This window comes from Pleurodeles waltl, chromosome 4_2 (genome assembly GCF_031143425.1).
Source record: "Pleurodeles waltl isolate 20211129_DDA chromosome 4_2, aPleWal1.hap1.20221129, whole genome shotgun sequence".
NCBI classification, from domain to species: domain Eukaryota; kingdom Metazoa; phylum Chordata; class Amphibia; order Caudata; family Salamandridae; genus Pleurodeles; species Pleurodeles waltl.
Window position 1 is genome coordinate 41,839,241 of NC_090443.1, and position 17,300 is coordinate 41,856,540.

General features: G+C 47.5%; 1 protein-coding gene across 4 annotated transcripts in view; it reads left to right on the plus strand.

The window, feature by feature from the left end:
* The window catches only part of ANKRD52 (ankyrin repeat domain 52), a 664,467-nt gene that overhangs the window by 190,476 nt on the left and 456,691 nt on the right, over positions 1-17,300 (plus strand). For all 4 annotated transcript variants that reach the window (XM_069230557.1, XM_069230556.1, XM_069230555.1 and 1 more), the window contains 4 exons: positions 3,413-3,553; positions 4,061-4,138; positions 4,852-4,963; positions 5,481-5,552. In XM_069230557.1, the coding sequence (XP_069086658.1) occupies positions 3,413-3,553; positions 4,061-4,138; positions 4,852-4,963; positions 5,481-5,552 (403 nt within the window). The remainder of the gene's footprint in view (positions 1-3,412; positions 3,554-4,060; positions 4,139-4,851; positions 4,964-5,480; positions 5,553-17,300) is intronic.

The window sequence follows — 17,300 nt, forward strand, 5'->3', positions numbered from 1 at the left end:
CAACAGAGCCAGCCCCGCCATCGCCCCCATACTCCGAGCCACAATCAACACCTCATTTGTAACCGCCACCTTCCCAGACCTCTGGAAACATGCAGAAGTCACCGCGCTCCTCAAAAAACCCAAAGCCGACCCAGACGACCTCTCCAACTACCGCCCCATCTCCCTCCTCCCATTCCCAGCCATGGTCACGGAAAAAATAGTCAACTCCCACCTATCCCACTTCCTCGAGACAAACCACACACTCGACCCCTCCCAATCTGGGTTCCGCAAGAACCACAGCACAGAAACCGCTCTCATTGCATGCACCGACGAAATCAGATCCAGAGTCGACATGGGCGAGACTGTAGCACTCATACTCCAGCCTTTGACACTGTCTGCCACCACACACTCCGCACACGCCTTCACGACGCCGGAATAAGACACAAAGCCCTGGACTGGCTCACCACCTTCCTCACCGACAGAACCCAAAATGTCTGTCTCCCCCCTTTCCAATCCCCCGCCCCAAAATCACCTGCGGAGTTCCACAAGGCTCCTCCCTCAGCCCCACACTCTTTAACATCTACATGACCCCACTAGCCAACATCGTCAAACCCCACGGCATCACCACCCTCTCATACGCTGATGACACTCAACTCATCTTCTCCCTCACCCGCGACCCCAACAACGCCAAATCCAACCTACACACTGCACTCCTCGACACCGCTGCCTGGATGACAGCCAACCACCTTAAACTCAACTCCAACAAAGTGTCACACACCTGCCACAGCAGACTTTGTTCCTGTCCTCCCAAGAGCAAAAGCTCTCACCCCTGGAGGTCAGAAACTTGTCCTTTGGAGGCAGACTAGTGGGAAAATAGTCACCACACCAGTAGTTGGTAGGTTTCTCAAGGGGCATGTATTAATGGTGCATGTATTAATAAATACATGCCAGAGGTGGTCCCTGAAACCTCCTAGTCCTCTAGTGTGGTGACTACTGGTATTGACCAGCCTTCCACCACAGACCAGTTTCTGACCCCCCTGCTCTCCGAGTTCAGAAAGAATTCCTGCTCTGGCACGAGGTGTTATCATCTCTGCCAACACGGTGGCTAGTAAACCTGCATACAAAGGCCAGGGACTTCAAAGACTGCAATAAATGTTTAACACTATCCTCTGATAAGACTAATTGCTCGCCCACACTCCCACAAAAGGAGAGCTTTTAGGGTTATTACTTTAACCCCTGACAGACAATAAGGGTCGCCCTGAACTATCTTCATGGTGACCCCTTACACTGGTACACCACATAGATAGGTGGCTTCGTATAAGATCATCCAACGGATTGCTCATTTAAAAAAATAAAAAAAAGGCTTTGTTCTATCACCAAGCTCTGTTTTATTATCTTTCAAATTTGCAGTTAATCCAGCAGGCATTATATATTTCAGTTTGAAATTCCAGAATAAGCTTTGCTAAACGTATGTAGATTATAGATACTTCACAAGGCACTCCTAGTGTAAAATGACTTACAACACGATCTTAGAGGAGAGATAAGAAAACCCATTAAAATAACTTTAAAACCGCCTGGTTGGTAAGAATAGGGGAGACACTTGAAGGTTAGGTTCTGAGGGGGTCCTATAAACCTCCACGGTCAATAGGACCATTGAATATGCTGAGCAACTCTTCCCTTGTCATTAAAGCACTGGTTTGCAAAGGAGTCCTATGCTAGCTGACTATCACGCTGTTACTAAGTTTAACATAGATTGATCAATCAAAGGGCCTTATGAAGGCCTTACACCAGAGGTTTTCAAACTTTTTAATGCTGTGGGCCGCCCCCCTACCAACCCCACCCCGGGGGAAAAAAACATCTGGTCCCCATCAGCAGAATTTTTCACAATTATTCTGATAAGTTGGCAATGTTTAAATATGTATTGGCATATTTAAACATTGCAGTTAAGTTCTGTTACCTTTTTTAAAAATATAATAGATTATTTTCTGCTTAAAACAAAACATATGCATAATTATTCTTTTGGCCAGAGCGCCCCCCTCCCCCTCTGTTTAAAGCCCCCTGCCTGCAGACAACCAGCATTGCCAACTCAGTACTATGCCTTTAAAATAATCCTGGAATCTTTGATGTGGAAGAAAAGTATGGGATCCTTCTGGCTCATTGGACACAACCAGAAAGAACTACTACAATAAGAGCTATAACGAAAGTGATGTTCAGGGGAGTAACAATCCCTCTGATACTGACAGTGTTTTCTTCTACACTAAAATGTACTCCAGCTGTGTTAGTGATGCTGTGCACACTACTGTCGGTAAAGCTATTGATTTGTGTTTCTGTTTCAGAATTCAACTGGTTGTAACATTAGAAACAACCAGTTTAGCATAAACTTACAGTGAAATAAATAGCGCCAGCTGCGAATGAAAGTTTTTTTTTGGGGGGGGGGCTATCTTTTCAGATGAAGGCTGTCACATTGATGTAAAAATCACCAATAGCAACGTTCATATATTGTGTGTTGTGTTGCCTTTTAAAGATCTTGCTGATATAGATTGTGACCAAGTATATTCCTGAAGCACACAGGGCTCTAATGAGTCAAATTTGTGTCAGACCCCCAGGGGTGTCCTTAGATTGGGCTGTGATGAAGGAGCCAGATAATTCTTTGGCAGTGAAGCATTTTAAGGTGTGCTTTGACAAATAAGAGGCCCATGTAATACTTTGACTGTGGACACGTATACAGTATGTATTGACGAAGAAAGCCTCATTATATCCTGTAACAGTTAGCCCTTTTAATTTAAGCTTTTATGAAGCAGACCCCAAATGATGATGATGCAGAGGCTTTTAAAGTTAGGATTTGTCACAAGATTGCACAGGACCTCCTTTGACAAACTACCTTTTTCAGGTTTGGATTTGATGAAGAAGATCCCAAATGAACCTTTGGCAGTACACCCTTTTAGGTTTGTTTTGACAAAGGAGATCCCCCATTTTTTCCTCAGGATTTCACTTTGACAAAGAACCCTTTTAAGTTTGGCTTTGATGATGGAGATCACCTGTAATCTTTTGGCTGCTGGCCCCTTTAAATCTGAAGTTGAAGATTGTCATGTAATCTTAAGTAATAGTTGGCCCTTTACAACTAAAGCTTTGATGAAGAAGTTGGAACATAATCTAATTTTGGATTAGCACTCATTTTAGGTTGGCGTTAATGAAGATCACATGCAATCCTGAGTCATTTAGCCCTTTCAGCTGTAGCTTTGATGACGCATACCCCTTATTCCATTACAGACTTTGATGATGAAGAAGGTTTTGTGTAATCCTCTGATGGTGGGCTCTTTAGGTTAGGCTTTAATGAAGGAGGTTCATGTAGCTCTATGCCAAGAATCTCTATTTGCTTTGGGTCTTGCTATTTTTTGTGATTTTAATATGCTGTTCACTTCTGTCCCTGCAGGACTCCATTGCACTACGCAGCTGCTAACGGGAGCTATCAGTGTACAGTGACACTGGTCACTGCCGGAGCCAGTATTAACGAGGTGGACAGTAAAGGCTGTTCGCCATTACACTACTCTGCTGCATCAGATACTTACAGAAGGTAGGAGTTTTAGGTATCATTGTTGTGTTCACAGTTTCTAATTCTGAGTGGATGTGTTGCAAACAAAGTGATAGAAACTAGTTTCCCTGTTTCTGTGGGCTTTCAGTTTCTTGAATACTGCTTGAAGAGCTGAAGAATCTCCTTAATCATGAAAGCACCCCCCCCTTCTCTCAGATCAATAGATGAAACTAGACTGGTGCTGATTTGAGTATTGTTATTTAAGCCGATTTGCATTATTTAATCTAAGCATGTTGATAAGCAGCAAAGCTTAAAGCAACATAGTTCTTCAACCAATAATTATCTAGAGGAGAGTAAAGACAAAAGGATCTAAACTTGATGTGCAAAGATTTCTTGCAGTTGTTAAACTGGCCTGATGAACACGTGCAGCAATCAGTAATTTTGTGCAGCTGTAGCGAGGAATGCATCATATGTGAGCTTGCATTGAGTAGCATTGTCTTACCCTCTACCCATTACTTGTATTTCTAATAAAGATCTTTTACCTCTCAGAGCCGAGGTCCAGTCAGCAAATGGTCATGAGTCAGACGAAGAGATGCTAAAAGAATCTCGGCAGAAGGAGGCCTTTTTGTGAGTGCTTGTGTGCGAACATCGTTCTCCATTTATCTGCATTATTAGGAAACTATGCACCCTAAATTCCTCCAACCCCACTGTTACCTTTGTCATACGGGTGTAAACATCAGTAAATAGCTCATTTTTGGGAACATGCTTGAGATTATGAGGTACCGCAGCAGTGGGGAAGGCTGAAAAGAAAACTTCTTTATACTACAGGACATTATTGGGGCAAGTTTGTTTTAGCCAAAGTTTGAGAAGCATATCAAATTGCTGGTACAGAAACACTGCTAAAGTAGACATTTCCCCGAACTTGAAAGGAATGTCTCTGCTTGGGGTATTATGCGTGTACATAATTTTCACTAACTAGGGTTCTGTTTTTTAATGGTAAAATGTATCAACCAGATACTCCTGTTCAGTTGTGTGGTTTGGAGCTCCAGGTGGGAGTTGAAATCAGGATGAGGGTCTATAAATAAGAGATGTGAGTGACAAAAGAGAACATAGTTCTTTCAAACATAGTATATTGTTCAGTGAAATTAGCTTCTACAGAGCAGGGATAGGGTCTCAGCTTCTCTGAAACGAGTCTTAGTGTTAAGTTTGAGTGATTGCCTAATTCCGATTTCCCTGATTTGACATTGCTGAAAACGTTCATTGTTATGTCTGAAAATCGTGATTGTCTGCTGGATCTCATATGCTGGTGCACGTCTGATACCACTTTGTTCTGTCTGCAGTTGTTTAGAGTTTTTGCTGGACAATGGTGCTGACCCTTCCCTCCGAGACAAGCAGGGATACACTGCGGTACACTATGCAGCTGCCTATGGAAACAGACAGAACCTTGAACTGGTAAGTGCTTCCTTACTCTCGAACATGAGTGTTTGAATCTGAAACTGTTGCCATTGCAATATTAGTCCCAGACCTGGTGCATCTATGCAACCTGCTGTCAAACACACCCTAACACCCACCAGGAATTCTCAGTCGCTCGGTCATGGACCTTGCGTCATCTTCGAGTACTGTTCCAAGCATACCCCATTTGTACAGCAGCAATAGAAATGCAGCCGTGCTCCAGTGACAGTCCTAAGTAGCAGGCACAACAATTACACTTATATTTGGCTCCTCAGCAGTCATCTCTACTAAGTGTTTTGCTGTTATAAATGTGTACCTGCAACTGCTTTCTGACTTTAGTTGTGTTGTTGATTTCTAAAGATACAATATTCACCTACCAAATGCCTACTTTCAGAGAAGTTCCTTTGTCCTTGTCTCCCACTGTTGCTTCCTTCTTCAACAACGTGACATGCAGTCTAAGAGCCTCATTGTTTCAGGTTCCTTGAGGGTTCACAGTGTTCATTATCTATCTTTTCAGCTCCTGGAAATGTCCTTTAACTGTTTGGAGGATGTGGAAAGCACCATTCCAGTCAGCCCACTGCACTTAGCTGTGAGTATAAGCAACTCGGTCTGTGAGCGGTTGATGGTAGTGAGAGAGAGCCTACTCCTCACAACTTCCTCTTCTGAAGTGCACCCAGTGTTGGTGATTGTAGGAATCTGGTCTGGTGTGTGATGGATACTGTAAGGAAATGCCTCCTTGGCATGGTTACCCCCTGACTTTTTGCCTTTGCTGATGCTATGTTTTGAATTGAAAGTGTGCTGAGGCCTGCTAACCAGGCCCTAGCACCAGTGTTCTTTCCCTAACCTGTACTTTTGATTCCACAATTGGCACACCCTGGCACCCAGATAAGTCCCTTGTAACTGGTACCTCTGGTACCAAGGGCCCTGATGCCAGGGAAGGTCTCTAAGGGCTGCAGCATATATTATGCCACCCTAGAGACCCCTCACCCAGCACAGACACACTGCTTACCATCTTGTGTGTGCTAGTGAGAACAAAATGAGTAAGTCGACATGGCACTCCCCTCAGGGTGCCATGCCAGCCTCTCACTGCCTATGCAGTATAGGTAAGACACCCCTCTAGCAGGCCTTACAGCCCTAAGGCAGGGTGCACTATACCATAGGTGAGGGTACCAGTGCATGAGCACTGTGCCCCTACAGTGTCTAAGCAAAACCTTAGACATTGTAAGTGCAGGGTAGCCATAAGAGTATATGGTCTGGGAGTCTGTTTTACACGAACTCCACAGCACCATAATGGCTACACTGAAAACTGGGAAGTTTGGTATCAAACTTCTCAGCACAATAAATGCACACTGATGCCAGTGTACATTTTATTGTAAAATACACCACAGAGGGCACCTTAGAGGTGCCCCCTGAAACTTAACCGACTATCTGTGTAGGCTGACTGGTTCCAGCAGCCTGCCACACTAGAGACATGTTGCTGGCCCCATGGGGAGAGTGCCTTTGTCACTCTGAGGCCAGTAACAAAGCCTGCACTGGGTGGAGATGCTAACACCTCCCCCAGGCAGGAGCTGTAACACCTGGCGGTGAGCCTCAAAGGCTCACCCCTTTGTCACAGCACCGCAGGACACTCCAGCTAGTGGAGTTGCCCGCCCCCTCCGGCCCCGGCCCCCACTTTTGGCGGCAAGGCCGGAGAAAATAATGAGAATAACAAGGAGTCGTCACTGGCCAGTCAGGACAGCCCCTAAGGTGTCCTGAGCTGAGGTGACTCTAACTTTTAGAAATCCTCCATCTTGCAGATGGAGGATTCCCCCAATAGGATTAGGGATGTGACCCCCTCCCCTTGGGAGGAGGCACAAAGAGGGTGTACCCACCCTCAGGGCTAGTAGCCATTGGCTACTAACCCCCCAGACCTAAACACGCCCTTAAATTTAGTATTTAAGGGCTCTCCCTGAACCTAGAAATTAGATTCCTGCAACAACAAGAAGGAGGACTGCCTAGCTGAAAACCCCTGCAGAGGAAGACCAGAAGACAACAACTGCCTTGGCTCCAGAAACTCACCGGCCTGTCTCCTGCCTTCCAAAGAACTCTGCTCCAGCGACGCCTTCCAAAGGGACCAGCGACCTCTGAATCCTCTGAGGACTGCCCTGCTTCGACAACGACAAGAAACTCCCGAGGACAGCGGACCTGATCCAAAAAGACTGCAACTTTATCCAAAGGAGCAGCTTTAAAGAACCCTGCAATCTCCCCGCAAGAAGCGTGAGACTTGCAACACTGCACCCGGCGACCCCGATCCGGCTGGTGGAGAACCAACACCTCAGGGAGGACCCCCGGACTACTCTACGACTGTGAGTACCAAAACCTGTCCCCCCTGAGCCCCCACAGCGCCGCCTGCAGAGGGAATCCCGAGGCTTCCCCTGACCGCGACTCTCTGAAACCTAAGTCCCGACGCCTGGAAAAGACCCTGCACCCGCAGCCCCCAGGACCTGAAGGACCGGACTTTCACTGCAGAAGTGACCCCCAGGAGTCCCTCTCCCTTGCCCATGTGGAGGTTTCCCCGAGGAAGCCCCCCCTTGCCTGCCTGCAGCGCTGAAGAGATCCCTTGATCTCTCATTGACTTCCATTGCGAACCCGACGCTTGTTCTAACACTGCACCCGGCCGCCCCCGCGCCGCTGAGGGTGAAATTTCTGTGTGGGCTTGTGTCCCCCCCGGTGCCCTACAAAACCCCCCTGGTCTGCCCTCCGAAGACGCGGGTACTTACCTGCTGGCAGACTGGAACCGGGGCACCCCCTTCTCTCCATTGAAGCCTATGCGTTTTGGGGCACCACTTTGAACTCTGCACCTGACCGGCCCTGAGCTGCTGGTGTGGTAACTTTGGGGTTGCTCTGAACCCCCAACGGTGGGCTACCTTGGACCAAGAACTGAACCCTGTAAGTGTCTTACTTACCTGGTAAAAATAACAAAAACTTACCTCCCCCAGGAACTGTGAAAATTGCAGTAAGTGTCCACTTTTAAAATAGCTATTTGTGAATAACTTGAAAAGTATACATGCAATTGAAATGATTCAAAGTTCCTAATGTACTTACCTGCAATACCTTTCAAACAAGATATTACATGTTAAATTTGAACCTGTGGTTCTTAAAATAAACTAAGAAAAGATATTTTTCTATACAAAACCTATTGGCTGGATTTGTCTCTGAGTGTGTGTACCTCATTTATTGTCTATGTGTATGTACAACAAATGCTTAACACTACTCCTTGGATAAGCCTACTGCTCGACCACACTACTACAAAATAGAGCATTAGTATTATCTCTTTTTACCACTATTTTACCTCTAAGGGGAACCCTTGGACTCTGTGCATGCTATTCCTTACTTTGAAATAGCACATACAGAGCCAACTTCCTACATTGGTGGATCAGCGGTGGGGTACAAGACTTTGCATTTGCTGGACTACTCAGCCAATACCTGATCACACGACAAATTCCAAAATTGTCATTAGAAATTGATTTTTGCAATTTGAAAAGTTTTCTAAATTCTTAAAAGTCCTGCTAGGGCCTTGTGTTAGTCCCTGTTAGCATTTTCTTTTAGAGTTTAAAAGTTTGGTAAAAGTTTGAATTAGAACCTAGAACTAGTTTTAGTTTCTTAAAAAGTATTCCAACTTTTAGAAGCATAATGTCTAATACAGATGTGAATGTGGTGGAACTCGACACCACACCTTACCTCCATCTACAGATGAGAGAGCTAAGGTCACTCTGTAAACTAAAGAAAATAGCAATGGGCTCCAGACCTTCCAAACTACAGCTCCAGGAGCTGTTGGCAGAGTTTGAAAGAGCCAACCCCTCTGAGGATGGCAACACAGAGGATGATGATAGTGACTTGGAGGGTGATTCCCCCCCACCAGTCCTATCTAGGGAGAACAGGGCTTCTCAAGCCCTGACTCCACAAATAATAGTCAGAGATGCTGGTTCCCTCACAGGAGGGACCAACAACTCTGAAATCACTGAGGATAACTCCAGTGAAGAGGACATCCAGTTAGCCAGGATGGCCAAAAGATTGGCTTTGGAAAGACAGATCCTAGCCATAGAAAGGGAAAGACAAGAGATGGGCCTAGGACCCATCAATGGTGCCAGCAACATAACTAGGGTCAGAGATTCTCCTGACATGTTGAAAATCCCCAAAGGGATTGTAACTAAATATGAAGATGGTGATGACATCACCAAATGGTTCACAGCTTTTAAGAGGGCTTGTGAAACCAGAAAAGTGAACAAATCTCACTGGGGTGCTCTCCTTTGGGAAATGTTCACAGGAAAGTGTAGGGATAGACTCCTCACACTCTCTAAAAAAGATGCAGAATCTTATGACCTCATGAAGGGTACCCTGATTGAGGGCTTTTGATTCTCCACTGAGGAGTATAGGATTAGATTCAGGGGGGCTCAAAAATCCTCGAGCCAGACCTGGGTTGACTTTGTAGACTACTCAGTAAAAACACTAGATGGTTGGATTCAAGGAAATGGTGTAAATGATTATGATGGGCTGTACAATTTATTTGTGAAAGAACACCTATTAAGTAATTGTTTCAATGATAAACTGCATCAGCATCTGGTGGACCTAGGACCAATTTCTCCCCAAGAATTGGGAAAGAAGGCGGACCATTGGGTCAAGACTAGGGTGTCCAAAACTTCCACAGGGGGTGACCAAAAGAAAGGGGTCACAAAACCTCCCCAGGGGAAGGGTGGTAAGACAGCCAAAAATAAAAATAGTAAAGAGTCTTCTACAGGCCCCCAAAAACCTGCACAGGAGGGTGGGCCCAGAGCCTCTTCACAAAACAATCCTGGGTACAAGGGTAAAAACTTTGATCCCAAGAAGGCCTGGTGTCGAAACTGGAGACAAGGCCTGTCCCAAGAAAAGTTCCACTCCAAACTCCAATCCAGGTAACACTGGAATGGCTAGTCTCCAAGTGGGATCAACAGTGTGCCCAGAGCAAATCAGGGTCCACACTGAAGCTACTCTAGTCTCTGAGGGTGGGGTGGATTTAGCCACACTAGCTGCCTGGCCGCCTAACATGCAAAAATACAGGCAGCAGCTCTTTATTAATGGGACAAGTGTAGAGGGCCTGAGGGATACAGGTGCCAGTGTCACCATGGTGACAGAGAAACTGGTTTCCCCTGGCCAATACCTGACTGGAAAAACCTATACAGTCACCAACGCTGACAATCAGACTAAAGCACATCCCATGGCAATAGTAACTTTAGAATGGGGAGGGGTCAATGGCCTGAAACAGGTGGTGGTCTCCTCAAACATCCCAGTAGACTGTCTGCTTGGAAATGACCTGGAGTCCTCAGCATGGGCTGAGGTAGAACTAAAAACCCATGCAGCCATGCTGGGTATCCCTGAACTGGTGTGTGTAAAAACAAGAGCACAATGCAAGGCACAGGGTGAAAAAGTAGAGCTGGAGTCTGGAAGAAAGGCCCAGCCTACCAAGAGAAAAGGAAAGTCAGTTGGGAAACCAACTGCAACACAGTCAGAGAAAGAGAACCTCTCTTCTCAGGAAGAAGTTCTGCCCTCTGAGGGAACTGAGCCTTTGGAGCTTGAACCTGATCAGGTTGAGCTCTTAGGCCCAGGGGGACCCTCAAGGGAGGAGCTGTGTAAGGGACAAGAAACCTGTCCCTCTCTTGAAGGCCTTAGGCAGCAAGCTGCTGAAGAGTCCAAGGGCAAGAAAAATGGAACACATAGGGTCTATTGGGAAGATGGACTCCTGTACACTGAGGCCAGAGACCCCAAACCTGGTGCCACTAGGAGAGTGGTAGTGCCTCAGTCGTTCAGAGAGTTTATTCTGACCTTAGCCCATGATATTCCCCTTGCTGGGCATGTGGGACAAACCAAGACTTGGGAGAGGTTAGTCAACCACTTCTACTGGCCCAATATGTCCCACAAGGTTAAGGAGTTTTGCCTCTCCTGCCCCACCTGTCAAGCCAGTGGTAAGACAGGTGGGCATCCAAAGGCCCCCCTCATTCCACTTCCAGTGGTGGGGGTCCCCTTTGAAAGAGTGGGTGTGGACATAGTTGGTCCACTAGAACCTCCCACAGCCTCAGGAAATATGTATATCCTAGTAGTAGTGGATCATGCTACTAGGTATCCTGAAGCTATTCCCCTTAGGTCGACTACTGCCCCTGCAGTAGCCAAGGCCCTCATTGGTATCTTTACCAGAGTGGGTTTCCCTAAGGAGGTGGTGTCTGACAGAGGTACCAACTTCATGTCAGCATACCTAAAACACGTGTGGGGTGACTTACAAATTCACTACACCATACCATCCACAAACTAATGGCTTAGTTGAGAGATTCAACAAGACATTAAAAGGCATGATCATGGGGCTCCCAGAAAAGCTCAAAAGGAGATGGGATGTCCTCTTGCCATGTCTGCTTTTCGCTTACAGAGAGGTGCCACAGAAGGGAGTAGGATTCTCACCCTTTGAACTTCTGTTTGGCCACCCTGTAAGGGGACCACTTGCTCTTGTTAAAGAAGGCTGGGAGAGACCTCTTCATGAGCCTAAACAGGACATAGTGGACTATGTACTTGGCCTTCGCTCTAGAATGGCAGAGTACATGGAAAAGGCAAGCAAAAACCTTGAGGCCAGCCAACAGCTCCAGAAGTTTTGGTATGACCAAAAGGCTGCAATGGTTGAGTTCCAACCAGGGCAGAAAGTCTGGGTTCTGGAGCCTGTGGCTCCCAGGGCACTTCAGGACAAATGGAGTGGCCCTTACCCAGTGCTAGAAAGGAAGAGTCAGGTCACCTACCTGGTGGACCTGGGCACAAGCAGGAGCCCCAAGAGGGTGATCCATGTGAACCGCCTTAAGCTCTTCCATGACAGGGCTGATGTAAATCTGTTGATGGTAACAGATGAGGATCAGGAGGCAGAGAGTGAACCTCTCCCTGATCTTCTGTCATCAGACCCAAAAGATGGCTCAGTAGATGGAGTGATCTACTCAGACACCCTCTCTGGCCAACAGCAAGCTGATTGTAGGAGAGTCCTACAACAGTTTCCTGAACTCTTCTCCCTAACCCCTGGTCAGACACACCTGTGTACCCATGGTGTGGACACAGGAGACAGCATGCCTGTCAAAAACAAAATTTTTAGACAGTCTGACCATGTTAAGGAAAGCATCAAGGTGGAAGTCCACAAGATGCTGGAATTGGGAGTAATTGAGCGCTCTGACAGCCCCTGGGCTAGCCCAGTGGTCTTAGTCCCCAAACCTCACACCAAAGATGGAAAGAAAGAGATGAGGTTTTGTGTGGACTACAGAGGGCTCAACTCTGTCACCAAGACAGACGCCCATCCAATTCCTAGAGCTGATGAGCTCATAGACAAATTAGGTGCTGCCAAATTCTTAAGTACCTTTGACTTGACAGCAGGGTACTGGCAAATAAAAATGGCACCTGGAGCAAAAGAGAAAACAGCATTCTCCACACCTGATGGGCATTATCAGTTTACTGTTATGCCCTTTGGTTTAAAGAATGCCCCTGCCACCTTCCAAAGGTTGGTGAATCAAGTCCTTGCTGGTTTGGAGTCCTTTAGCACAGCTTATCTTGATGATATTGCTGTCTTTAGCTCCACCTGGCAGGATCACCTGGTCCACCTGAAGAAGGTTTTGAAGGCTCTGCAATCTGCAGGCCTCTCTATCAAGGCATCCAAATGCCAGATAGGGCAGGGAACTGTGGTTTACTTGGGCCACCTTGTAGGTGGAGGCCAAGTTCAGCCACTCCAACCCAAGATCCAGACTATTCTGGACTGGGTAGCTCCAAAAACCCAGACTCAAGTCAGGGCATTCCTTGGCTTGACTGGGTATTACAGGAGGTTTGTGAAGGGATATGGATCCATTGTGACAGCCCTCACTGAACTCACCTCCAAGAAAATGCCCAAGAAAGTGAACTGGACTGTGGAATGCCAACAGGCCTTTGACACCCTGAAACAAGCAATGTGCTCAGCACCAATTCTAAAAGCTCCAGATTATTCTAAGCAGTTCATTGTGCAGACAGATGCCTCTGAACATGGGATAGGGGCAGTTTTGTCCCAAACAAATGATGATGGCCTTGACCAGCCTGTTGCTTTCATTAGCAGGAGGTTACTCCCCAGGGAGCAGCGTTGGAGTGCTATTGAGAGGGAGGCCTTTGCTGTGGTTTGGTCCCTGAAGAAGTTGAGACCATACCTCTTTGGTACTCACTTCCTAGTTCAGACTGACCACAGACCTCTCAGATGGCTGATGCAAATGAAAGGTGAAAATCCAAAACTGTTGAGGTGGTCCATCTCCCTACAGGGAATGGACTTTATAGTGGAACACAGACCTGGGACTGCCCATGGCAACGCAGATGGCCTTTCCAGGTTCTTCCACTTAGAAAATGAAGACTCTCATGGGAAAGGTTAGTCTCATCCTCTTTCGTTTGGGGGGGGGGTTGTGTAAGGAAATGCCTCCTTGGCATGGTTACCCCCTGACTTTTTGCCTTTGCTGATGCTATGTTTTGAATTGAAAGTGTGCTGAGGCCTGCTAACCAGGCCCCAGCACCAGTGTTCTTTCCCTAACCTGTACTTTTGATTCCACAATTGGCACACCCTGGCACCCAGATAAGTCCCTTGTAACTGGTACCTCTGGTACCAAGGGCCCTGATGCCAGGGAAGGTCTCTAAGGGCTGCAGCATATATTATGCCACCCTAGAGACCCCTCACCCAGCACAGACACACTGCTTACCAGCTTGTGTGTGCTAGTGAGAACAAAATGAGTAAGTCGACATGGCACTCCCCTCAGGGTGCCATGCCAGCCTCTCACTGCCTATGCAGTATAGGTAAGACACCCCTCTAGCAGGCCTTACAGCCCTAAGGCAGGGTGCACTATACCATAGGTGAGGGTACCAGTGCATGAGTACTGTGCCCCTACAGTGTCTAAGCAAAACCTTAGACATTGTAAGTGCAGGGTAGCCATAAGAGTATATGGTCTGGGAGTCTGTTTTACACGAACTCCACAGCACCATAATGGCTACACTGAAAACTGGGAAGTTTGGTATCAAACTTCTCAGCACAATAAATGCACACTGATGCCAGTGTACATTTTATTGTAAAATACACCACAGAGGGCACCTTAGAGGTGCCCCCTGAAACTTAACCGACTATCTGTGTAGGCTGACTGGTTCCAGCAGCCTGCCACACTAGAGACATGTTGCTGGCCCCATGGGGAGAGTGCCTTTGTCACTCTGAGGCCAGTAACAAAGCCTGCACTGGGTGGAGATGCTAACACCTCCCCCAGGCAGGAGCTGTAACACCTGGCGGTGAGCCTCAAAGGCTCACCCCTTTGTCACAGCACCGCAGGACACTCCAGCTAGTGGAGTTGCCCGCCCCCTCCGGCCCCGGCCCCCACTTTTGGCGGCAAGGCCGGAGAAAATAATGAGAATAACAAGGAGGAGTCACTGGCCAGTCAGGACAGCCCCTAAGGTGTCCTGAGCTGAGGTGACTCTAACTTTTAGAAATCCTCCATCTTGCAGATGGAGGATTCCCCCAATAGGATTAGGGATGTGACCCCCTCTCCTTGGGAGGAGGCACAAAGAGGGTGTACCCACCCTCAGGGCTAGTAGCCATTGGCTACTAACCCCCCAGACCTAAACACGCCCTTAAATTTAGTATTTAAGGGCTCTCCCTGAACCTAGAAACTAGATTCCTGCAACAACAAGAAGGACTGCCTAGCTGAAAACCCCTGCAGAGGAAGACCAGAAGACAACAACTGCCTTGGCTCCAGAAACTCACCGGCCTGTCTCCTGCCTTTCAAAGAACTCTGCTCCAGCGACGCCTTCCAAAGGGACCAGCGACCTCTGAATCCTCTGAGGACTGCCCTGCTTCGACGACGACAAGAAACTCCCGAGGACAGCGGACCTGCTCCAAAAAGACTGCAACTTTATCCAAAGGAGCAGCTTTAAAGAACCCTGCAATCTCCCCGCAAGAAGCGTGAGACTTGCAACACTGCACCCGGCGACCCCGACTCGGCTGGTGGAGAACCAACACCTCAGGGAGGACCCCCGGACTACTCTACGACTGTGAGTACCAAAACCTGTCCCCCCTGAGCCCCCACAGCGCCGCCTGCAGAGGGAATCCCGAGGCTTCCCCTGACCGCGACTCTCTGAAACCTAAGTCCCGACGCCTGGAAAAGACCCTGCACCCGCAGCCCCCAGGACCTGAAGGACCGGACTTTCACTGCAGAAGTGACCCCCAGGAGTCCCTCTCCCTTGCCCAAGTGGAGGTTTCCCCGAGGAAGCCCCCCCTTGCCTGCCTGCAGCGCTGAAGAGATCCCTTGATCTCTCATTGACTTCCATTGCGAACCCGACGCTTGTTCTAACACTGCACCCGGCCGCCCCCGCGCCGCTGAGGGTGAAATTTCTGTGTGGGCTTGTGTCCCCCCCGGTGCCCTACAAAACCCCCCTGGTCTGCCCTCCGAAGACGCGGGTACTTACCTGCTGGCAGACTGGAACCGGGGCACCCCCTTCTCTCCATTGAAGCCTATGCGTTTTGGGGCACCACTTTGAACTCTGCACCTGACTGGCCCTGAGCTGCTGGTGTGGTAACTTTGGGGTTGCTCTGAACCCCCAACGGTGGGCTACCTTGGACCAAGAACTGAACCCTGTAAGTGTCTTACTTACCTGGTAAAACTAACAAAAACTTACCTCCCCCAGGAACTGTGAAAATTGCAGTAAGTGTCCACTTTTAAAATAGCTATTTGTGAATAACTTGAAAAGTATACATGCAATTGAAATGATTCAAAGTTCCTAATGTACTTACCTGCAATACCTTTCAAACAAGATATTACATGTTAAATTTGAACCTGTGGTTCTTAAAATAAACTAAGAAAAGATATTTTTCTATACAAAACCTATTGGCTGGATTTGTCTCTGAGTGTGTGTACCTCATTTATTGTCTGTGTATGTACAACAAATGCTTAACACTACTCCTTGGATAAGCCTACTGCTCGACCACACTACCACAAAATAGAGCATTAGTATTATCTCTTTTTACCACTATTTTACCTCTAAGGGGAACCCTTGGACTCTGTGCATGCTATTCCTTACTTTGAAATAGCACATACAGAGCCAACTTCCTACAGATACCATTGGTACTAACACCTTATACCAGGTCCAGGTATCCCCTCTTGGTGAAGTGTAGGCAGTGTCTAGAAGCCAGGCTCTCTAGAGGTTGCTTTGGATGAGCAGGCAAGGCTTATCTAGGAGACGTGCAAAGCTCTGCAATACCACTATAGTCACACAGCACTTACACACAAAAGAAAACACTCAATGTTATGAAAATAAAGGCTCTTTATAATAGTAACACAGTATTAAAACACTAGTGAGGCAATAGGAGGTAAATAACACACTATATATGTACAGTAGCAGTCAGAAGCATAAAAAGCAATATAAAACTATGAAAAGAAATAGGCAATAATGAAGCTCGGGGGCAGGGGTTGGGGGTTTGGAATCAAATGTCGGGTCCCCACCCAAGGACGTGGAATTGGTAGAGGGGAGCTTGGGGAGCTAAGAACCAGAGTGCCCCACCCCTACTCCAGCGACCAGGAAGAAAGAGGTAAGTTACTGGGGTTTTTTCCCAACCCACCAAAAGAGGCAAGGATATTGCAACATCCAGACAAGACTGCAAGAAACCAGCGGTGGATTCCTTAAAAGGAAGACCTGAAGAAGAATGGGACCAAGTCCAGTTTACGTTGGAGTGTCCGGTCGTGGTAGGAGCCACTACCCACCTGTCTGTGGATGCAGGTGTTTGTCTCACCATCAACCAAGACGATCAGCAATGCAGCCCTGGAGTTAGTGAAGAGTTTCTGGAGGATGCAGTTGAAGTCCCACGCCGGATGAAGGATTGCAGTCAGCCTGTGGTGTGGAAAGACCACTGTAAGGAAATGCCTCCTTGGCATGGTTACCCCCTGATTTTTTTGCCTTTGCTGATTCTATGTTTTGAATTGAACGTGTGCTGAGGCCTGCTAACCAGGCCCCAGCACCAGTGTTCTTTCCCTAACATGTACTTTTGATTCCACAATTGGCACACCCTGGCATCCAGGTAAGTCCCTTGTAACTGGTACCTCTGGTACCAAGGGCCCTGATGCCAGGGAAGGTTTCTAAGGGCTGCAGCATATCTTATGCCACCCTAGGGATCCCTCACTCAGCACAGACACACTGCTTGCCAGCTTGTGTGTGCTGGTGGAGAGAAAATGACTAAGTCGACATGGCACTCCCCTCAGGGTGCCATGCCAACCTCACACTGCCTATGCAGTATAGATAAGTCACCCCTCTAGTAGGCCTT